This window comes from Melanaphis sacchari, unplaced genomic scaffold, assembly GCF_002803265.2.
Source record: "Melanaphis sacchari strain LSU unplaced genomic scaffold, SCAv2.0 Contig7_pilon_pilon, whole genome shotgun sequence".
Lineage (NCBI taxonomy): Eukaryota > Metazoa > Arthropoda > Insecta > Hemiptera > Aphididae > Melanaphis > Melanaphis sacchari.
Genome location: NW_020271560.1, coordinates 2,003,796 through 2,030,022, shown reverse-complemented (window position 1 = coordinate 2,030,022; position 26,227 = coordinate 2,003,796). Strand labels below are relative to the sequence as shown.

Genomic DNA, 26,227 nt, shown 5'->3' with positions numbered 1-26,227 from the left:
GAAGTCTGAATACTGAAAGTACTACCTACATCCTACTGTTAAATTATTGAAGTAATAACGAATAAAGAATAATTAATAAAATAATTTTAAACTTTAAATTTATTACACTTGTCTAATTTAACTTGTTGTTTTAGGAATGGGTTAAGTCACTTTAATAAAGTGTTAAATTTAAATTTAAGGATAAACCAATATAGACGAAAAATTATTTTAAGCGAATAATATTATGTATCTCTAGTTGTAAGAATATTTTATAATTTATTTATACATTACTATTACTAAGTTTTTTAAATTTGTTTTTATCAAAATTAGGATGATTTAATTTTTAACAAAAACATTATTAATATTATTATATTATATCATACATTATTGTAATCAATATTTCTATCTATCAAATAGAATATTATGAATCAGTTTATAGTATGAATAACAAATATATTTTCCAGAAATGTAACTTGAAGTTTATTATAAAATGATAGTTAATGATGATTTAAGTAATAGTGGTATACTTTAAGTTTCTACGCTGAATATTTTTTGAATTACAATAAAATAACTAATTTAAGTTATTTTATGGGTTCTATTGTAACCTAATATGAGTTCTATTACTACTACATGATATTATGATTTTTTTTATTCAAATTTAAAATTACCCTAATAAAACTAGTATACTGGTATACTACTCTGATCTTTTCACTAATGATGTATAATATGTATGATTTAATAATTATCTATCTGTAATAATATACATAAAACGAGTTATATGTTGCTGCATTTAAATTTATGACTGATGGCAGTATTTCAAATTGAAACGTTTATTGAATTTTAAGATGAGCTTTAATACCTTTTTTAAGGTTTTAAACTCGGACCTTTCCTCTTACGCTTGACTTAGCTAATATACAAACAATTATTATTCATCCGCATTTAAACCATATCATCAATATCGAGCATTTTCCAAATCCATAGCTTACAGGTACAGAGAAAGCACTCAATAATATTTTTATTATACAACTGCTTTATCATCCCTTGTTTATATCGTTTGAGATAAATTAACTATCCTATATAAAACCATTGTATACGCGAATAATACACATAAAAGAAAAAAAACTTAATAATATCGAAGTGAAAATATTGCGTTTTTGTTTTTATAAAGGTATAAAATTAATGAAATTTATTTTTCATTAAATATTATACATTTCAATATTCTTTGTCAAGTAACTAAAATTAAACACTTTGTCCACATTTTCATAACAACTAATATGCTCAATAACAATAATAGTCGAAATCAACTCAATTTCAGTATACACATAAGTGTTTCTTCAATAATAATAATTGATTTATTAAAATAATATTTAATAGTTTACTGACCTGCAGGCAATACATGTAGGCCTCGTTTGTGTGCATAAAATGTACTGTAGCCAACGAGTAACTCTTCTCGTTGGTAAATTGCTCTAGTAGTTGTAAAATAAAGATAATCTCCGATTTGATCAACAATCATATTTTGTTCTTGTTTCGTTTTTGCTGGTCGCACAAAACACATCCAATTGGATTTATCTGCATAAAAAAACATGAGAATACAAAGTTTTAATTAAAACAGAATATTAAACTTCAATCTAAATTGTTTTGATAATTTGTGCTATTGCGATGAGTAACATGTTAAATTTATTTTTAAATAGATATATGTAAAATGTATATAAAAAACATATATAAAAAAAAAACTGATTAACATGACATGCAATGACCAAACTGCTGGTTCTAAAGCAGAAGTTCCCTAAGTAGTTTATACAATCCTTGGTGTCGATTCTGACCAATTAGGGATCCATGTTAACGAAAAAAAAGCGGGGGTGCTAAGATACAAATAAAAGTCCACGAAAGATGATCTACTTTTTCGCCAAAATTGACCTTTCCGTTTACCTGGCGGTACAATAATATAAATATCAAATATCCTTTTTCTGCCACCACAAAGTTCAGTTTATATATTTTGGTAATCCCTTAGTATGAAAACATGTGAAGTTATTGATAATTAGCAATGATTTTTAAAATAACAAAAATAATTAGGTAATCAATTATTAATTAAATATATGTTTTTATAAAAATATTCAAGGAATACTTGAAATTAAAATTATTACAACTATGTGTCTATGTAGAATATTATTGTATAATGTTATTACAAAAAAGTCAATATTACGATGTAAAAACAACATCACGGTCAAACATTTATTTATTTTATTTATAGTTCTTATATAGTTATACGCTATTGATTTTACATTAATTTTATACTAATCAATTAAATACTGTATTTTTTTTTTTTTTTTTGTCATTTTAAAATTTGGTTTTGCGGTGTAGTTTGTTTGTCGACACTTCTTAATTTGCAATAAACGCCAGTTTGGACTTCTCGATTAAAACATTTAACTACCGTAAAAGAGATGGCGAATATTGATAAAAATTATTTTCAATAAGTGCATGAAATAACTCACAGGCATTTTTGTGTTGCGTGTAAGTTTTGAAAATTCAAGTGCCCAAAATTTTGGAGGATAAATACAATCCTCAGAAACATATGTTTCTACAAAATATAGTTGGCAAACTTTTGTAGCCTTTCATTAATCGGACACTTACTTATAAAGTCGTCGATGAAACAATCACTTACATCTTTCGGATTTAAAAATAATAAGCTAAATAAATAATGTAACCATTTATCAATTTCAGATGACTCATCTTTACATAATAATATACACTCGATAAGCCAATTATAAATTACGGAACTAAGATTGGATTAAATAAAATTGTCATCCTGAAATATTGGTTTAATTCTTACAATCAGGAGTTACCAGAATATAGAAACTGAAATTAGTGATGGTGACAAAAGGAAATATATTATATTACTGTACCTGACGGTAAACGAAAAAGGTCGATTTTGGCGGAAAACGGGACGCCCTTCACGAGAATAATTAAATCAAAAACGTGTATATTATCATTTTTACGAAAAATACGGGTGCGTTAATGCGAATGATAAACAACATTTAATATCAAAGCATCAGACTTACCCCTCCCATGAAAATTATATTTATTTTTTTTATGTTATTAGATTTAGTTTGAATTTCCTGTAGTTTAAATAGGTAATTAAAAAGTTAAATTAATATTGTTATTACAGTCAACTCGCGATATAATGAATTTCAAGGGACCGAGGAAAAAATTCGGTATATCGAAAGAATAATTTAATAAAATTCATTTTAACAAGATTTAAAAAAATATTCAAAATTAATATTTTATTAAATTACACATTATTATAATTACATACATACATATTAAATATGAATTATTGTTTATTAATAATATTTTATTACATAGGACATATTTATTTATTTTTTAAATCGGTTTTTTTTTTGTTGTATAGCTATTTGCGCTTACTTGGTCAATTGTATTGTCTAATTTTAAAATGTGACCAAACGTTATAGAGTCATTTATCTTATCGCATGATAATCGCCGAAAAAAACACCGTAATAGCAAGCTAGTAATAACCAATAATAGTATCTTATACAATAACGACCTCATGTATATTATCCTATCGTACTATGATAATTGTACATAGCCGAAACTCGTAAAATTCGTAATATCAAGCTCTAAAATACATAGCGAGAGCTTTGGTCAAAAAAACTTTGTTATATTGAGGGAACTAAAATACATGTAATGTTTCGTTATATCGTGAGATTTTTAAGGGACTGACAGTTTTATTCTTTATATCGCGAGTTCACTGTATTATGAAATTTTTACTCTATAATAAACCTATTTAAATGAAAAAATCCGTGTAAATTATCAAAAACACAATTTGGCATTAATTTGTAAAAATTCAATATTAGGAGTCTACAAAAATTAAAAAAATTGCGGGTCCCGCGAGATGTGTACAGAAGTTTATAATTTTTAACTCAAAGATATATCAAATTTGTTAGATGGTAATTGGTATAACCTGACTTCAGCGAGGAAAAAATGATCAATGAATACAAAATACAGCTTTTTTTTTGGAAAATCTCGATTTTTGTACAACTTCCCAAAGTTTTATCGTAATCGGACATAACACGCCTCAACGACTGTGTTAATTTTTCCGCGCTGCGCTGTATAATATTGAAAAATAAACATTTATAAAGAAATAATTACTCAATTCACTTATAGAATTGAGATTAAGCCTTAAAACTGATCCACGGTGTACTCTTTCATTTAAGAAAAAATCAAGATAGATAATCGGATGAGTGATAAAGATTTCCATTTCCACATTTATACATATAATATATATATATATATATATATATATATACAACTGTATGTATTTTATCGTTTAAACTTCAAAGAATACGTCATACATGTTGGTGTACGCGCAATTATTTTTATTGAAAAATTTCTCGAAAAAACTGATACATGTCTACACACAAAAATTATCAAGCACATAATTTAACAGACAAAAAGGTCAGATTGCAAGTATAGCTGGAAACTATCGGACCACCGCGCCGCGTATACAACTTACACGTTTATTTTAATAACTAACTATTTACTAACTTTATTGGACTAAATGTATGCATGTGATACTCACAAATAATGTGGCTTTTTATTGATAAAATAATTTTTTAAATCAATTCAGTAGATCCAGAGATTATCCCCTACAACCTCACTAACTCTACCTTTTTAGATGTATGATAGTATAGAGTATAGAAGTATAGATATAGATTATTAATTTTAATTTTTTAGGTATACTTTTATACAAAAAATGATTAAATTATATAAAATGCATTTACTCTTGATATTATTGTATTTATCTATATGACTCGCAAACCTATTCATATTGGCTACCCCTGCTATACGTTATCTCCCTTTTATAACAAAGAGTAATATATAAGTGGCTTGGCGTGGTGCATTGACTGCTACCCAGAATGCGACTGGGAGTAAGTAACAGCCACAGCTATACTAGTTCCCGGATGGGTGACCACCCGGGCTCGTAGTGGTTAAAAACCTTGCCACACATACACGTGTTTGCTATCAACCGTAACAATCATAAAAAAACAACCTACCGTATTAACCTGACCCCTACCACAGTTCATAACCCCTACAACAGCTAATGGTCCTAGTCTCCGGGCTTAAGTTCAATAAAAAAAAAAAAAGAAAAAAAAGTAATATATAATATTTTGTGTAATTCAATACATAAATTTTTAAATTTATTTGATTAAAACTCAAAATATCTTAAATTAATTTCTAAAAATAAGCTCAATCAAAATTAAATTATATTTAACTTAATGTAAATCTACAATTTAATAATGATATAACGGTCGCTAGAGTAATGGAATTTTATGTACGGACTGGAAATGATCAAACATACAACGGTTTTGTTGAATAACCAAGTAGGATGTTTGATTTAAATAAAAGCAATAATATATCTATATTCCATGTAATTATTTTAGCATGAATCATTTATTATTTCAAAATCCATTAAGTAAGCGGATGAAGTGGTATAAGGATACACCGCTATCAGTTTAGTACTCAGCTCACTACGCTATACTTTAAATACTTGTAACACAAAAAGTACTCTTCTAAATCACATTTTTTATATATTGAAATACTTTAAAAAATATTTCGCATGAAATATGAAAAGAAAAAATATATTATGTCATTCAAAAGAGTAAAAAACTTAAACATTTATAATGATAAAAAAATATCAAAAAACATTGTCAAAAAATTAAATAGATTTTTAAATAATAAGAGGTCCATGATAAAAGAATCACACTGCTCTTACCACTAAATTTCATCGGGAAAATATAACTTATGTATTTGCTCAATAATCTTGTTAAACAATAATGATCTACACCTTATTAATTACTAAAAATTCACCAAACCACGGTTACATCCACATGTTGACACAAAATTTTTAAGAAACAATTCAACATGAAATAACATTATATAACATTCCTCAAATATATATTATAAATTACAATAAATTAAACAGAATAATGAATGCGCAACAAAATTAAAAATTGATAATAGTTCATTTAAGTTTATAATAGACTAATAAATTTAGTACCTAACTGAACCTTTTGTAATAGTTAAAAAAACACTACAACCAAAAATAATGAAATATACCTGTAAACGTCAAAACCGGATACGATTTTTATAATATTTTTATTCAGGACACGGACATATTATACGGGTCATGTGTCAAAATTCAAAAATGATTTAAAAAATAACGATTGGTATTATGCTGAAGCTGAATACTGAAAAGTCCTATTTTAACGAATACTGTAGTAAATTAATAAGCAATTAAGAATAATTTTAATAAAAACAAGCTATCTTGTCTAAAGTATTTTAATATCATGTTTCTTCAAGCTCTTAAAAAATATTTACATAAATTATCTTCAAAACATAATTGGAGCAGATGTAAAAAAACCATGAACAATTTTTTGTAATTCATATAAAATGAACCAATAAATACCTATTGTAAATTACAATAATTACGGATATATAATATATCATTAATTTTTTTTTTTAAATCTTTCAAGAACCAAATTTATAAATAATTGAAATAATACCGTGATACATTCTGTATAAAAGCTATTCAGAATTTAAATTTACTTATATTAATAGAAATAATCTAAATTTTTTAAAAAAAAAGACGTAAAAAAATTACCTACTTATCCAAGAATAATAAAAATAGTTAGTATAATAATAAATAATAAAAAATTCAGTAGATTCAATAGTCTTGTATTCAAACATAGACAGAGACTTGTATTAATATAATACGGTATAGTATGGTAACTAGAATCCTAAACTTGTACCGGTTCGGTCAGATATTATCAAAACCACTGTAATAGTTTATACAGTGTCCATTATTCGTAAACATACTTATTATTTTTTTTAGCAAGTAAAATATAACGACCACGTTCTAAAACTACACTGGTCATAGAAAGTAAATATGGAATAAAAAATTGGCTCTAGTAAATAAATCACGATTGAACAGAGAATTTGGGTTTATAGATAAACGTTAATTCACCAGTACAGTTAAAAATTATAACTAATGACGCATGAGATCCGAAAGAATTATCAGGAAACATGTGATAATTGTGAAAAATACCAATTTTTAAAATATTGATAGTGTCCAATTGAAAATTCACACAAGATACTTACACTTAATGAAATATTTATCTAATCATTAATAAACTTTGCATTTTAAGCGGTATAAAACTGGTTTATAATTCTACAAAAGTATACAGTTAATTACACAAATTGATACATTTCATGAACAAAAATGATAATATCATTTGCATACTAATAAAAATATGCAATGTGCATGATCAACATAATTTATACTCTCCAAAAAACTAGATCTGTAGAAAATTATGTACCGTAAATTAACGACATTTTTATGTATTATATAATATTATGCCGTTAATTTTTAAAATTAAGTATGTATAAATGTACAGTTTTATATTTTTATGTAATAAACCTATGTAACTGTAAATTTTAATTCAAATCAATTCAAGAGGACAAAGACAAAAACATGTTTTGTACTTCTAATAAAAGAGCTTTCTAAATAGATATACAGTGCAAACGCCTTTCATGAAAACTGAAGGAGAATTTTATTCAAGATCATATAGAGCCTGATTTTTTATAATTTTATAAATATTTAAATCGATAAAAAATATGAAAATAAAAAATTCATAAAATAATATTAAACGATCAAAATTAGGTTCTTAGAATTCTAGATTAAATTTTTTCCTTTACTATTTTTTTCAAGAGCCGGATTGCTGGAAAAACAAAACCATGTTTTACGGTAAAAACATTATGCTGCACCAGTTACTAGCAGTATCCATAGATACTAAGTATATTTATAACATTACCCCGCGCATTTTTCTATCAAAACTAATTATAACGAACACACATGATTTATAAATATCAATAATAAAAATCAAATAGTTTTTTTTTTAATTTTTTTTTATTATTATGCGTTTAATAAATCTATACTTTTCCTATTTACAATAAGTAAATTTAAACTAAAAGGGACCCACAGTTAATCCACCTAAACGTAAATCTTTAAATTGAAATTAAATGTTTTTTTTTTTTTTTTTGTCGATTGCTGAATAAATCTCTAGATACCATCTTAGATTGCAGCATTGTTTTCTATTAGAACTATTTAGAGTTAAATTATTCCATTTGTGTTCCATAAAAGTATGGTCAAGTCGTCAAGTATACTTAAGTATTTGTATGTTAATTTTTTAGAATCAATTTTTTCATAACAATCAATAAATTTATTGATGGCTTTAAACCATTGATGAACTTAACAAGTTAAAAGTTTTTCAAGGGAGCGGAAAATCAGTCGAGTTTATTTATGGTTTATCGTCAATGTTTAATATTACTGGCTTAGATAATTTGTACTTAAACCAATGATTAGCTGATTGTGTTTTCCATAATTTGTTTAAGTCTTTGTTGACTTGACATACTATATAGTTAATTGAATGATGCACAATTGGTTGGTTTGTTTTATTTTTTGTGCACTGAATTGAGTCATAGATTTCACTACAATGAACACACTTGGCTTCAATAAGCACGGACCTGGCCTCGATAACACAGACATTTAAGGGTATTTTTCTGACATAGAAAGCTTCTATTTTAATCTTATAGAAACATAATTAAGTTTATTTAAAAATTTAGGAATTGCTAAAAAAAAAATATGTTGTCGATAAAAAATATATATGTTTAGATGATTTGGTTGACTTGTACACTTGTGCGATGTAGATATTTAATGACTATTCTAAATACTCGTATATAGTAGTTCATTATATCCAGTACTAATTATATCATAAATCATAATATTATGTTAAATGACGCTGCGAGATACAAACAAACCAGCTAACGTTAACCTTACATAGCTAGGTAATAGATCATTATACAAACACAACGTTGATATTTTTGTTTTTATTTTTATTATTACCTATAATTATTTTTTTTCCAGTTGACCATTAATATACTTTATCTTGACCGTAATAAAATTGATCTACGATATATTATCGCAGCCTTACGAGTGCATTATTTACAACACGCCTAACCTATCTAAGCTGTGTTTTTCTTTCCGATAATCTAAATAATTTTTACCCTCATATCCAAAATCCTTTTATAAAATAAATGTGTCACTGTGGTAAACTATCGTAACATAAAACTACGCATTTTGTAAGACAGAAGCGTAAACTTGTAGAGAAATTTTCGAACCAATTATAATAATACTAACTTATATAGTTATTGCAAGCTTTAAAGAACAATTTATTATTTAAAATAGTTGATAACCACCACCACAATAAATCAGTGAGTACACACTAAATACAAATAAATTAAAGTGTTCTATTGTTTTTATTAGTCGTTGTAGACGATCACCTCGCATGCAAAAAAATAATACACGTGTCATTACAACAAAACAAATGATAAATACTATTAAAAACGATATTAGTTTATTAGGTACATTCTAAAACATTATAAACCACAGTATTGATGAAATAAAATAAAAATATAAAATAAATTATTTTTAATAAAAGTGTTAAAATAATTATTTATGTATAAATAAAAATAATAAAATCAAAGAAATATACAAGGAAACTTCAAAATCAAAATGTTAAAATATTTTAACTAGTAGTTTAATTCAAAGCAATTAAAGTAGTAAATTTAATGTACCTTTAATATAACACTATTTTATACACATGTTCTAATATTTTAGATTCTAAGCGCTGCGATGTAGGTATTTATTAATTTTAAAAATTGTTTATACATAATAATTAAAAACATTAAACATATATATATGTATTATGTATACATGATAAATAGTTGAAAAAATGATTCAATTTTCGAATTTGAAGATAATTTTAGATAGAATATTGGATCGTATTTGTTCTTTAAAGAGATCAGATATAAAAAAAAATTCAGTTCTTTTCAAAATAACTGATAAATAATAAATAGGAATTTTTACGCAAAATCAATATTGACAAATATGACTATTTTTTTTTATTGTAACTTGAAAACGAATAACCTTGGATATTAACATTTTCACCAAACGTTTATAAAATCATTTTTTAAATAGAATAAAATTTTCAAAATACGTCTACTCTCTTTTAATTTTTAGTTATTTTTATACATTTTGATAAAAAATTATTCGCTAAGTAAAAATGCTTGAAAACTTCTCATATGTTTTTCTTTTTAAAATCAAATAAATCTAAAATTTATAATCACAATTTTTTTTTTTCTTAGCATTCAAATGTAAAACCTGGACAATTTTCAGATTATTTTGTTTTTAGAAATTCATAAAAAATTTTTATTTTATATTTAAGATTTAAGTACTTAATACGTGGTTCTTCAAAAAATTTTCAATCTTCATTAAACAAGAATTTCTATCGGAAAGTCAAATTAACTTTTAACAAGCGTTTGAAATTGACATAACATATTCAACCTTAAAATAATAATTTCTTCTTAAATGATTATTAATATTTTGTTGTAATTATAAAAAAACAAATTACCATAGATACTTTAAATTGTCTCCAAAATTTTATATGATCATTTTCCATACATAATACAATTTTCAAAGCATGTGGACTCTTTTTAAGTTATTTATAAAAATTTTAAATTTGTTTAGTTTCATTTTTATAGTTTTTGATATAATTTTCAAAATAATTAAATAAATGTTTGTATACATTAAAAAAACCAAAAACCTATCCATCAAAATGATTATTTAAATAATTTAAAGTACTGAACTTTAAACTTCTGCATCATAGTAAATTCGATCAATACTTATTCAAAAACAAAATTATTATGTATCAAAATAATAACTTACTATATAATTTACGTTATGGTCAAAATTTAATAATATATCATTTCATGCCACTAAACTACTACAATATACCAATCGATATTTTAAACGGCAAATCAACAAATATATTTAAAAACTATTAAAAAATAGTTGTACATGTTACTTAAATAATTTCAATAAATCATGTAATATTATAAGTGATTATCTATATGTCTATAGGCCCCTATAAAACTTAATATATTTACAATAAATTTCAAATTTATACATATCTATTAATTTTTTTTCATTTTAATTTACATATTATATTGTTAATTAAAGATAAAACTATAATTTCTAAAAATTATAATTAGTTACTATTGTAACACCAATAAGAGATCTTTCTCAGTTATTAACAAGGCCAAAATCATTTTCTATTATTTAAAATTAGTCAAAAAAATGTTAATACTGCCTTGGCCCAAATAAATAACAACTATTATTTTTAAATTCATACTCGAATAATTAAATTGAAAAAAAGAGAAAACACTTAAGTTTTATTGAATTTCTCACCACAAATGATCATTTTAAAATTAACGTGTTTGATTATTCGAACAAGCATGTAAGCAAGTAGCACGCTCTCCTCCATTAGAAGGAAATACGTTTTAATGTATACATTTACCTCGAGGCAATATTGTACACATACTTCCATATTAATTAGCTTACTCAAAATTGTCTTTAACGTTTAATTAATACAGAACATTGTGTATTTACTTTAAACAAACGAAAGATCATTTTCAATATAAAATTGTTTAATTTCTAAACTTTTTGTTTCTTGAAAAGTTCCATATATGTAATGTACAACATCTATATAACAATAAGATTGTTAACACAAGTGAAAGTTGCAGGAAGGTTATGCCTAGCACGATAACCAACAAGAATAGATAATGTTTTATTTTGCAGCACTGAACTTGACCGTGAAGAGAAAGTGTCATCACAAACCACATAGCTACAGTGATTTTTTTTTAAATTAAACTAGACTAATACAACTAAAACTAGAAAAATATTTTTTATTTACATAATTATATCAATATGTTGTTTTTTTTTTTTAATTGTATTGACTTACGATTTCCATATGGAAATATTAAAACTAATTTATAAATATTATATTAGTCTCGAAAAACAACAAACCCCAGAATACATAATTTGTTAGTCGTTTTCAAACTGCTGTTAAGCATCGATATTTTTTATATGCGCAAACATATCATTTTTCAGACACTAAGTTTTTACAAACATTATATTTTTTTTAAACTTTTCAAAAACACTTATTAAAAACTTTTTTTAATATTTCCACAAATTTTACATTTTATGATATTTTATACCACACCCACGACAGAATCAATATGAAATAGTACTAAAATCAATATTATCATGAAATAGATATATGTACATCACGCAGTATACACGATTATTATTTCAGTAGTATTTGGTAGATTAATACTACCAAATTTAGTAAGACTAAATATTATGTAGGTAATATATATTAAAATGTACACGTACATTTCCACAGCCATCCCCAATATACGATTTTTTTTTTGAATTAATATTTATTATGAAATTAATTTTTAAGGAACTCACTAAATAGACAAAAAAAAAAAATAGCTAGTAATTAAGACTTCCTTAGACTTTAGAAACGTTTCTCTAATATTCTTCAAACTCTATGAAAAAAAAACTTATTTTCCGAAACTTTTTATGCTAATATTTAATATGTAAATTGTGGAATTTGTGGGATCACTTGTGAAATTTTCATTAGATATTGTTAACCAAAAAGTACGTAATTTCTACAAATCATGTACCTACTAAATATTGAGAAAAAGTTTTATAAAAAGTTTTTGTTCGTTTTTAAGAGAGCTGATGAAATATCAAATGTTTAAAAACATTTTTCGATAAAAAATGATTTTTCGAAAATTTCGTAAGTAGTCATACAAATATTTAGTACATATTTTGTACTAAATATTTACACAACAAATTTCACAAAAATAGTTTTTTTGTGAGAGAGAACTAGAAAAACGTTTTAATACCTCTCTTCCCCCTATTAAGCGAATTTCTTTGATAATAAATTTATACAACTTCATATTGATTCCACATCAAATATTTATTAAATCATTTTTTTTTTTTAAACCGCATAGTGAGGGAAAACTAAAAAAACGTACGTCAAGATACTATTCTTGTAAAACACAACTTCGTGACTAAGGATATCATACGACGACAGTGTATAAATGACCGACTGCCATATTATATTTTTAAGACTGATTTCGTTAACATAAGATTTATAAATTGCAGTCAAATTATTGTTGAGTAAACTACTTATGATTATTCAACTAAACAAATAATAACATTGATTACGAAAATGATAAATAATAAAACAAATTTTGTTCGACGTTTTCTATTGACAAAAATACAAGAAAAACTACAGATCAAAAGAGTTCGTTTATGATAATATTAACGCAAACTTCCGACACTCTTTTAGTAGTTTACCATATTTTAGTACCTTCCTATATTAAACAGTAAGTTACATTACAATATAAATTAACAAATCGGTACTCAATTATTAATTATTGTTAATTGATTTTTCATCTATTCGTACCAATATATTTGCCAATAATTGATTTTACCCTTGAACTGCTAATATATTACGAATATAATTGTAATACGGTTATTATTTAAAATATACTTCACACTCGTCGCACCAAAAGAAAAAAGTAATCCATTAGGTAAAAAATGATATGCATAAAAAAAGTGAAGACGCGCACCACTATTAATGCGGGTTTCAATTGTTCACACTAAGACTCACTCCAGTACAATTACTCCAAACTTAATAATTAATATATAGTAAGATCGTCCGAGCAACCTACGTTTTTATTATCTATTACTGACATACTTATACTAACTAACCAATTATATTTAAAGCACTAAAACTGTAATATTTTAGGCCTTCAAAGAAATATTAAAAAGTAGATCAGGTTTTTTATGTCGGCTGAGTAGTCTAGCAGATAAACATCTAAATATTTTTGAAAATTATACCAACCAAAAAATTTGCAACAGTTTTAAATAAATATAATTCAAAATCTGACTGAACGTGTTTTATCTAAACTACTTATTTTTCAGAACCACTCTCTCTACGAGTATATGCGTACACAGCCTGCAAACACATTTCATTGATTCATAAAACGACTATTCTATTAATCGATATACTACTTCTACACTATATTTATATATAAAACTATATACGTATTATAAATGAGTCTATCATTACGTTCTTATAATATTTTCAATACTGGTTAGAGGATAACTCATTACTTTGTTGTCTGTTAACTAATCAAGAGTTAAATTTTTTAAAAATAATTTTTTTTTTAATTTTTCATTAATAATGTCGAATAGTAAATTAAGTAGTGCACAAAGAAAATAAATTACAAAAAAAAAAAATATTAACATAATCATATAACGGGAAAAGTAAAAAGCTTGATAATTTTTTTTTAATGTTTTGTCATCTAATCATCAGATTAGAATCTAAGAAGTAGGAGCGTTTGTTCTTTATTAACCTAGAAGCGCATTTTAGATAAATTTGGCTCTAAATATTTCATTAAATAACACCGCTTCATATATATATTTATAAATACCAGAGCCTTCATTTTTTTTTAATGAAGAGAGAAGAACCTTCTATGAGTTTTAATTGCGATACTCCCTCAACGATAAAACATATTATAACCGAATGTCACATTTGAGTTTCATTAAAATAATTTGTTGCAAATGTTCTAATAGTATAAATCTACTTAAATACTTATGTACCGGATACTAAAATGCATACCAAGTTTTATGTACAGAATACATTGTATAAATACGCTCCAATTTCACTGTAAGATCAAATTTAATAAAGTATAATTACATTATTCTTATCATTCTAAAACAAATAAATAATTAAAATTCAAACTCAATAAATATGTATGTATATTTCATATATATTAACTTTATTTTGAATATAGTTGTAATATATTTAGGCGATAAAACATAAACTAAATTCATCACTTTAAATATATAAATGTATTAGTAGATATAATATTTAAAACACTATAATCAATCATATTATGTAAAATTATGAAAATCTAACAATATTACAAACATTTTAGGTAAAAAATGTACACAATCGTGTACCTCAACATATTCACGATTTCGTGTGCTTGATTAAAGACAGTAATAATATAATAATAGTATACCCCAAAATAGTCAAGAAAAGAAAAAAATGTATCCGATATTTTTTCGGAATCTCTTAAACCGAGTAACACACAATCACTCATTATATTTTTACTAATTCCAAATGAATCAAATTGTCGTACGCCGTAATAAATATAAATAGATGTATAATTAAATATGATACAATTTAATCTTACTATGTATTGTATAAAAAGTAATGGTGTAGAGGGAAAATGTCATAAAAAATTACTTTGTGACACTGTTATCTTTACCTATAAATAAGTATATATTTTAATTATTCATATAAAAAGTTACGAAACCATTTCCACTTAAGTTTTCAAACGTCGGTAAAAAATGCCAAATTTTGTGAAAAATTCTAGCCAAGAGTTCAAGGAAAAAAAATTTAAATTAAGAATTCTAGAATTCTAGAAATTCATTTTTGTCTCAAAATGTATCATTTTTTTTTAAACCCATACATAATACACTATATGCATACTAGTTAGAAAAATATAAAATAGGACATTCATGAGTACCTTTTAAGGCAATATTTTGGTGTGATTGCATTTTATATAACTTTTTTTTACTATCAAACAGTTGAGTTTTCTACAAAAGAAGTTTAGAAATTAATGTAGGTTTGAACGTGTTGTGCTTATGGTTAGACAGTATATAGGAATTTTAGAATATATACGATAGATTATTTAAATTCAGTCTCTTAGTTTTAATGTGCTTTACCTAAATTAATTTTTAATTTAGAGTTAGATAATGATACTTTATTACAGGGAGAATAATTGTTTAAGATACCATAAATAAAAAAACATGGGGTATATTAATATGAATTTAACAATGAGTTAATTGACAGCCATAATGTGAACAAAAAATTAAGAACCAAAAATAAAATTATATTTTTTTTTTTTATTATTATTTTTGTAAATTTTAATATAATCTTGTTTAATTTGAAGTGGTTTAATAAAAATGACAACAAAAATAAATTAACTACATATGTATAATTTTAACGATTATTACAATATACATAATATGTTTTAAGAACTTTTATCATCGCATTGTATAAAAGAAAACGAATATTTATACAAAAATGAATAATTTGAGTATTTTATAAAAGTAAGAATAATAATTTCCGTAAGATAGTATTTGCTTTTTGCAGCAACAAATTACTTGAGGATTTATCTTTAACCGAAAATGGATAATAGGCCTGATACTATTACATTTAATAAGAAGCAATTATTTATAAACATATAACAAAGGAAATCAAGAACACTTAACAAAAAGACAATAATTAAATATGTATTTCTCTGTGAAACAATTAAACATAAAATCTTAAAGAAAATAAATGCCATGGCAACTGGTGGATGGTTAACAAAACAGCGTAAGACAACTTATAGATCACAAAATAAAATTACATACGATATTAATAAAAATTAAAATGAAGTAATTTTGGAAAACAATTGCAACGAGTTTCATATTATACTATAGTTAATATACTGATAAAATTGTAAGTGTAATCATCTGTAATGAATAATACAATTATAATATGCACATACGTGCAATATGCATAGAAGATAACTATAATTATAATCGGGTAAGTAATGCAAACAGAAAATTATAAAAAGAAACAACGCCTAGAAATATCAAAATATTATACGGTGCAATTCTGTTATCGAACAATACTCATTATTTCAAAATCTTTCAATGTTTTTAAAAATGTTTTTCTTACATAATTTACAGTTGAAAAAAAAATATATTTTTTATCATAATTTATCGATATCATTTTTTTTTTTACTTTTTTAAATGACAACATACATTTTTAAATTTACATTCCTAAACAGATTGTTTTTGAAAGTATTTCAATAAATTAAAATTAAAATTTGAAATTTGAAGAGTAGTTTATAAGTATTTAAAATTTAAATGAACGGAGTGAAAGTGCTAGGATTAACTTTCATATGCTTCACACTTAAGAACAATAAATTATATATATAATATTACATTATAATTATTTAAACATTGATAAATGGAAAATAATAGTTATATTTATAACTAAAATCAAATAAGCAAACCGGAAATTGCATAGAAATACTTCCATCAGCCACCATTACTATTATTTTAAAAAATAAGTTCAATAAAATCAGAGTTTCGAGTATGACACTATGGTGAGTATTTTAAATTCAAAAGGGACAATAATTTATCATGTTAAAAAAAACTTCCCCAACAAACTTCAAGACGTAATTTAAACATGGTGATTATGTCTTCCATTGCTTATCAAATTATTTCAAAAACAACTTAAAAAAAATATTATTTTTTTTTTACTTCGAAAAGTGTTAGATAAAAAAGTATTGAGCACACGTCATCATAGAAAAAAAAAACAAAAATTAATTAGAATCTGAAATATTTATAATACGTGCTACCCACCATCAGGGTACAAACTAATTACGATTATAAGAAGAAATTGAAATTGATTGGAATATCTTAAAAAGAAGGATTACTGTGCGTAGGATTAAAAACGCCGAATAGTGAAAATTATCAAAATTAAATAGGTACTAACTAACAAATTCCTGTTAATTAATTAAACCTAAATACACACGTTGCTGTGATTGTTGCTTATGTCGAATATGTAAAAAATATATAAATGTACAACTCTAATAATGAATCCGTTACAATTTGCAACACTATTTTTCCTTTTTTCTACCTATATTTCATCCAAAACATTTATCAAATAAGAAATAATTAAAATACTATCAACAAAAAATTGAAATCATTTTCTAAAAACTCAATATTAAAATACTAACTCAATTCAACTTATTTCACTAAATAGAAATATATAAACAAACTATTACTTTTTGATTTATATAATTATATAGTTCATAAGTTCCTACACATGATGTGTTCACTTCACTATAATATTTTTGGATTATGAAACCATACAAGATATAGATGAATGACATAACTATATAATTATACACATTATACATATTTACAGACCAAACCTTCTTCTTCAAAACTATATAATTTTAGCAGGCGTAGTTCAATTTAAATTACCCTAATATTTATTTAATTATCAATGAACAACATACAATTTATATACCTAATACACATTTTAAATGGAAATTTCCAGTTTACACTAAATCGCACTTACTTAAATTACAAATAATATGGCATGAAAATTAACAAAATTATCAGACAATTGGTCCATATAATCAAATTAAATCAATTACTTTGTTCATTATTATTTTAAAAGAAATTTACAATTTGTATTTTAAGACACGATAAATAAATGCAATACAAAAAAAATGTGGGCAATGTATTAAAAACATAATTTTACACCAGTTTACAATAACTTTTATGTAATACCATTGATTTTAGAATATACTAAAATATAGTTATATTAATAGTAATACAGTATATTTCTTATATTCTAAAATCAATAGTCATACCTATAAAATTTGAGGAAAGTAATCACCCAATATAGAGACACTTTATTTTGATAATTTTTACATTTTTTATCAAGAAGTCAAGCTTGTCACAATACCAAATCAATAATAACAAATTTTTAAAAACCAATAAAGACAATTTTCTGTAGAGTAGGTTTTTAATATACCTCGTCAATGCGAATAGGTCAATATAATAAGATGTGTTAAATATAAATACAAAGAACAATCATCGCAAACGAACAACTATTTTGAGCTAAAAAACGGTGTTTGAGCCTCTATATTTCTAAGGATATTTTATCATTAATTAATATTATTATGAGTAATTATTTTTTCCATCAATAATGCTGTAAATTAATATAGTTTTTGCCAAAAACATCAAATGTTATATTATATTTAATAAAATTACTATTAACTTAAAAACCAATTTTGACAGAGATAATGGTGTGAATAGGTTCATGATATAAATTAATTAAAAATAATTAAAATATTTTGAACATTTCAATAGGTATAGAAAATTATAATTTAAGCAATAACTAACAGTAAAATGTTATACGTTTTACGATTAATATCTTTTGAATAATTAAAAAAAGTTATCTAAAATTGCTAATATAAATTTTAAATCTTAAAAAACAATTCATAAAACCTAAACTTTATCGCTTTACTACATTAAAATCTAAAATTGAATAATATTTTTTTTTATCTCAGCGAAATTCATTGTTAGGCTAACTGTTATGGAGCTAAATAATAACTTTAATTAATAAATAAGGACATTAAAATAAAAGAGTGAATAGGACTCTCAATAGAGGGGTACTACGTCACAAAATATTAAATATTATATATTGGTTATAGTAATAATAATATTGAATAGTATAAGCAGACCATTATACATTAATTCAAACAAACTATTAATGTACTAATGCATGCCTACTTTAACAAAACTAACAAGTACAAGGCTCTTATGATAATTTTAATATCAACACAATATTATAGAATTTAGTCGAGACAAATATTAATTTATTAAAAGTTATTTTTATATAGGTATTTAAACGGTTATGTTTATTATTTATACACTAAGATTATTATGTAACAGACATTTTAAGCAAATCACTGAAATATTTAAATATTTAAATTTTCGAATGAAATTATCTCAACAATTGGATTTTTTCAGTAGTTTGCATAATTAGTTGTATTATATTATGCATTCTATTAATATCATAAGCATATATTGCAAAAATTATTATAAGCAGCTACAAAAATGGTGTGATTTTTATTTTATTTTAGATCGATAATTATTTGATACGGTCACATGATTTTTAAAGTACGAAAACTACAATAATTATACATTCTGTTATAATTAATAAATTATATTAGTGTTAATGTTCATTAGATTAAAATGCTGCAAGTTTTGAATTGTACCCGTAATTATATCAGCAGTGTTATAGATAATATAATTATAATAAATAATAAAATAGCTTTCACCACGACTTACTCAATTAACAAGTATTTATATATTTATATATGTCTTTAAATCATTAAAACCCTAGCCCTAATTATTACCAATTATAATAATTAATAATTATGTATCCAAATAATTTCAATTTAATTTATGCTAATAGTATAAATTGTATGAAACATATTAATTTCTGGCTATTTTAATCAGATAACTATTCAAAACTAATACTAATCATATTTAATATAATTTGATATCTGAAATTAATAATATTATTTTAGTTAAATTGTAATGTTTATTCAATAAATAACATGGACCTTTCAACTTGTAAAATCAAATTGTATTGGTAGTAAACAGTAAATAAAGCTAATAAATTGCATTATTTACTTTACGTACTCATATATTCTAATAGTCTAGAATACTCTATAAATTAAATTAATAATGCATTTCTTGTCATTACGTTTTAAATTATTTTATATATGCAATGAAATTTAAATAATGTCTTGACTAATCTTAAGCTATTTATATCACAAATCTATTCATACAGTTAAACGGTACGCGGTATTGACTAATATAGCTTGTAGAAATAATTAGTAAGATATAAAATGGTAATTAAATTAATAATATAATATAAGCAATGATTTTAACTAACTAATACTAATAGAAAAATAAATTAATAATAGTAATATAAATTAATTATATAAAATATTCATAGAACCGTTTTTCGTATACAATGATTTATTAAATTCAAATTAAACATAATATCCATTATAATAATGACGAGCTATACTCAAAACAGTCAAAACCTACAATAAAGCAGTCTGGCATTCTCGATTAGGTTTTATTATTTAAAACTTATACGCTAATAAGAATTATTTTTATAAACATACAAATTGAATTAATTCGTGTTTTTAATTTAAGAATATCCCGAGTAAGTTTCCCGAGTAATAGTATGATAAATAATTTAAATAAAAAGTGGTACATTATGTTTTTTTTTTGCTAGTTACCTATTAATATACCCGTCCCCGTCTAATCACCACCCGTCAAACTTTAAAACATGAATCCTAAAAAAATATTTACATAGATAAACCCTCTGTAAATTAATTCTTTTTAAATATTTAAGGACACGAAAACAACAATTTTTTTTCAAGTTAAGATAAACCAAATATACTTAAAATTAAAATAGTTGTTATTCTTTAATATAAAATAATTTCACTGTCAAAAGATTTAATTAAAAAAAATTATTAACAAAATAAACAATGTTACTTACAAAAAAAAAAAATGGATATTTAATACAATTTTCGGAAAATTTATAAAATTGACCAATGTGAGACACGATGTTGAAATTATCATACATAATCTAGCATTTTATACAATAACCCAAAAAATGTAAAACAATTTATTGAAAGCCTAGATTTTTCACATTTCTCATAATATGTAAATACTAAAAAATAAAATTATTGGAAATTTATCAGTACTGATCAATAATCATTATGAAACATTTATGCAAAACAGTAAATAAATTAATCAGTAAATACATTAACTTCTTTACCTATTATCTTATTAATACTTTTATTATTTATAATTAATATACTATTGGTATTTTATTCAATGTTTGGAATTTATAAATCAAAAATTAATTTTAATTTATGTAAAAATATAGTATTAAAATAGCTTATAGTTTTATAGACAAATATTTTTATTTTTTTTTTAACTCAACGATTTAAAAATAAGTGTCTAACAAATAATATAGAAATAATTATCCAATGACCGATTAGGTGTAAACGATTTACTGCAGATTAGATTAATAACCTACACACTAAATCAAAATTTATTGGATCCATTTAAATACCTAATAATATATATATAATTCCATAATTTTATAAAATATTTTTAACTTTCAAAAGTTTCTTTTTTTAAATCTTATATTCGTATAAAAATGTTTTAATTATTTAAGGAGTTTAACATTTTAGTAGATACTTGTTTATTATATATGATATTAAATATAAATACAAATATACAATATATTCGTTAGAACTAATTTAAGAGAATGTATATACCATGATATTTAGTCTATAAATTACACCTGATATATCTAACCAAATTGTAGGTATACAATTTATTCATAATAGCAAAAATAGTTAATATTGAGCTTTACCTAAACAAATAGAAAACATTTGATTCATACAAAAGTTTAGGTAAATATCTAACTTATCTAGATAAATTTGTGTTTAGAAAAGTCAATTTTTTCGAATATAATTATAAAATAAACAAAATAAAATTGCTAATCGTTCAAAAATATTCACATCACACAAGTCAACTTTTATTAAAAGGCAATTATTAATATTTCAGCTGTATTAATTTAACTTTAAAACACATTTGATTGATCTACGTTGATACAACATTTAATAGAATACAACATACGCAGATTCCTATATGTATAATAATAAAATTACGAGTTAAGAGATAACAGAAGATAGTATAAGCACCTAAATGACAATAATTATTATAAAATATTTTTAGTTATATTATGTATCTTAGTACCTATATAAAAATATTAACTAATTACTAATTAGTAATAATTATGTATGCATTACATAGTCGTTATTGTATTATTGATTATTAATTTTATGTGAGTTCTCTACTCATATTTAATCATTAAAAATCATAATTTAAATTACAGTGTTAAATTTATAGAAAAGCAATCCATTTATCAATTATAAAAATTTACTCATGAGTTATCAAATTTAATTTTGACCAAATACATAAGTACATAAATTGTACTAAAAATATATTTAAGTATCTATTCAACGTTTAGTATTATTAAAATAAATCATTGTTAAAAATTATTTTTATAAACTATATATTCACATGTTTAATACGATAATAATAATAATAATAATAATAATATAGGTAATATAATATATATATAATATCTTATTAAATCAACGAAATTTAACATTAATCATAACGCTATGTTTAAGTACTTTCGGTGCTATATTAATTGGTACTATAATAAAATTGTAGCAAAATTCAAGTTACTTAATAAGTTTACATTTTAAAAATTATTAAAATGTCAGCATGTTCTTTAAAAAGAAATAGAAAATTATAATTAGCGTTGGGTAATTAGAAGTTTAATCTAAAGTAAAATTTAAATTATGTCACACACATTTTATCATTCTATTAGGTATCCGATTTCAAATTCACTTTTTTTTTAGAGATATTTGAATATCTATAAGAATTGATATACAAAAAGTAGATTTTTAGGTAATTTTTTAAATCTTTTTGGTAATGTTTTCATGGAAAATAAATACTAATTTTTATAATATAGTTATATAAAATAACCAACCTATCAAATTATATATTCAAATATAAATGGTTTTACCACATACACCATGCTAGCTCTTATGACAAAAATAATAATATATATAATTATTTTAAATTATAACAAGTGGGCAATCACCGACCAATCTCCGGGATACTTATACGGTAAGTATATTATTATTTTTAATTTGAACGCCAAAATTATAGCATTTAAAAACAACTCTAAAGAGTTCTCATAGCAGTCAGTCAAAAAACAATATCGAAGTTTTATTAAAAAATGCCTATTTGTTTATGCTTGTATGTATTATTTTTTTACGTGAACTAATGAGAAATCCAGAAAATCATCTAAAAAATAATCCTTGATTTAAGGATATAATTAATGGTAACTAAAAATATTTGTTCATACAAAACCCTATTTTATATACTTTAGTGGTAAAAATTCATCATCACTATTGATTTAATAGACTATTCAACTATTGAATTACATTACGAAAAGAAAACTTACTTTCTATTTTATTTTCCTTATTGAAACTCTATCTATGAACTATCACTATTATATTATGATACATAAAATAAGAGTATCAAATGTTACAATCATAAGACATATGAGCCAAACGTATATAAAAGAAAATATGATATGAAATGCACAAAATGTAGTATTAGACTCCAATATAAATTACAATTGTTTAATAGCTAAACATAAATAAATTAATTTTTTTTAACTGTCATACAAGAAGTATACTTAATTTAAAAATAAAAAGTTCCGTTACAATTTATTTTTAAATTTGTAAACAACAACAATTCTAACTAACAACACTTTTTTATGATACGTTTTCATTAATCGAGTAGGTAAAAAAAAATAGATATTTAAAAAAATAAACATTATATTATTTTCATATTTTGAACAATATAAGTAGTATCTAGATAATAAAAATGAAAGGTGATAAAAAAAAAAAAAAGTTTTTATTTTGTCATATTGTAAAAGTAAAATTAAAGAGCATTTAATGAGTTAAAACTAGAAATGTAATAAGAACGTTTAACTTTTAAAACAATATTTGAACTTAAACATTATATTATTGTGTATGGATAATTTCTATTGTTTATAATTATCTTAAATTATTTTTAACTATACAACTATTATACAATATTGCATGGCAATAAAAATATACTCATAAATAGAATAATTTAGCACTAGAGTAAATTTAATAAAAAAAATTATATAAAACTAAAGATGTTAAACTCGTGACACAAAAACCGTTATTCACAATGCAATTACAAAAACAAATAACTATATTATAATAAAATAATTTTTTTAAATTAATTTATTATCCTAATAAGTATATTTTAAATGAAATATTATTTTTGAAACAAAAAATAAAATGTATAAGATACATTTATTGAATACAGAAATTGCCTATTAATGAATTCACTTTGAAAACAGAATATTTGATTCAATTTGTCAAATGAATCAATAATGCGAACGGTCCAAGAATAAAAAGATATACATAGACATTGTAATAAAAAATTTAATTTTATTATGTACTAATAAATATTTATTATTATGATTTGTAAGTATATATTTCAAATCTATGATATCACTCACAAAGAAAAAAACATAAAATAAATAACCATATCAATGGAAAAAAAACATTTTTTTTTTCAAAACAAATACCTTATGATGAGTCAAAAAATTATTTTTTCACAATATTTGATATAAAATCGGAAAATTAATAAAAAAAATATGAAATTATGCCCTTAAATATAAACAATTAACCTCGTTAACCAGTTTAGCGAGTACCTACAACTGACAATTTTTTTCTAAGTTAGTATAAATGTAAATTAGAACCTACTTATTAAGTCCAATAAACAATAATTACTGTATAGTATTAGGTACATATTAAGTTTATAAAATAACAATGTTTAGCAGTTACCTAAAGTAATAATATAAATTAGCTGTTTGCTCACAACACCTTAATATGGAGGTTAATATTACTAAGTACATGTAAATGGACCGTGTGACGTTTGATAAATCCCACTAATTAAAACTATGATATTATATACGTACTAGATACAATTGTTCTAACAAATAATTTGATACAAAACATTTTTAAATTAAAAATTAAATGCTAAGACACTACATACGTACATGAAATAATATTTAAGTATTTATTTTAATTAATACTTCAAAACATAAGGTAAATTAAAACCCTTAAAAATAAACAAAGCAAAAAAGAGAGTTAAATCAATTTCGTTGAAAAGGAAAATCTAAATTAGACATTAAAATATCAAATATATATCTACAAAATCCTTTATATAATAATTTCTTTTTCAATCTATAAAACGTATACCAATAAACTATATTAAAATGTTAAAGAAAATACAAGTGGTAACTATTTTAAGAATAATGGAATGTTTAAACGATTAAAATCAAAAACCTTTTTTACATTCATTAAATGCTAAGTCAGTTGTGACTTTCATTAACTTCATTTTTAGACATACATTTGTTGTCTCTAAAATACATACTAACTCAGAAATTGTAAATATAAAAATATTTTTAACATTTATATAATATGTACAGGGCACTGATAAAATTGGAATTTTTTCTCAAGATTTTTTTGTAGAATTTAAAAAGTGTTTTGTGAAAATACAAACTTCTATTTTTCAAATAAGAATCCTCTTTTTATATATAAAACTACTTAGCACATAATCATTACTATGAACATTTTGATGTATCAAAATAAATATTCAAAAGAATAATTTTTGAATTATTTAAATTGTTTCACTAAGGATAATGTCTATGACATAATAGATTTTGGAAGATATAGACATTATGCTGATTTAAAAATATTAATAATTAATATTAACTTAATAACATTTATGATTTATAATTATTACATGCATTTTATACATTTGTAAAACTTTTAAAGCATTTGTATGCTTAATATGAACATTTTATTTAGTAAAAACTAC

General features: G+C 23.2%; 1 protein-coding gene across 1 annotated transcript in view; it reads right to left on the bottom strand.

The window, feature by feature from the left end:
* The window catches only part of LOC112601727 (PR domain zinc finger protein 10-like), a 56,503-nt gene that overhangs the window by 17,706 nt on the left and 12,570 nt on the right, over positions 1–26,227 (bottom strand). The window contains exon 8 of the mRNA XM_025349483.1: positions 1,363–1,548. Coding sequence (XP_025205268.1) covers positions 1,363–1,548 — 186 coding nt within the window. The remainder of the gene's footprint in view (positions 1–1,362; positions 1,549–26,227) is intronic.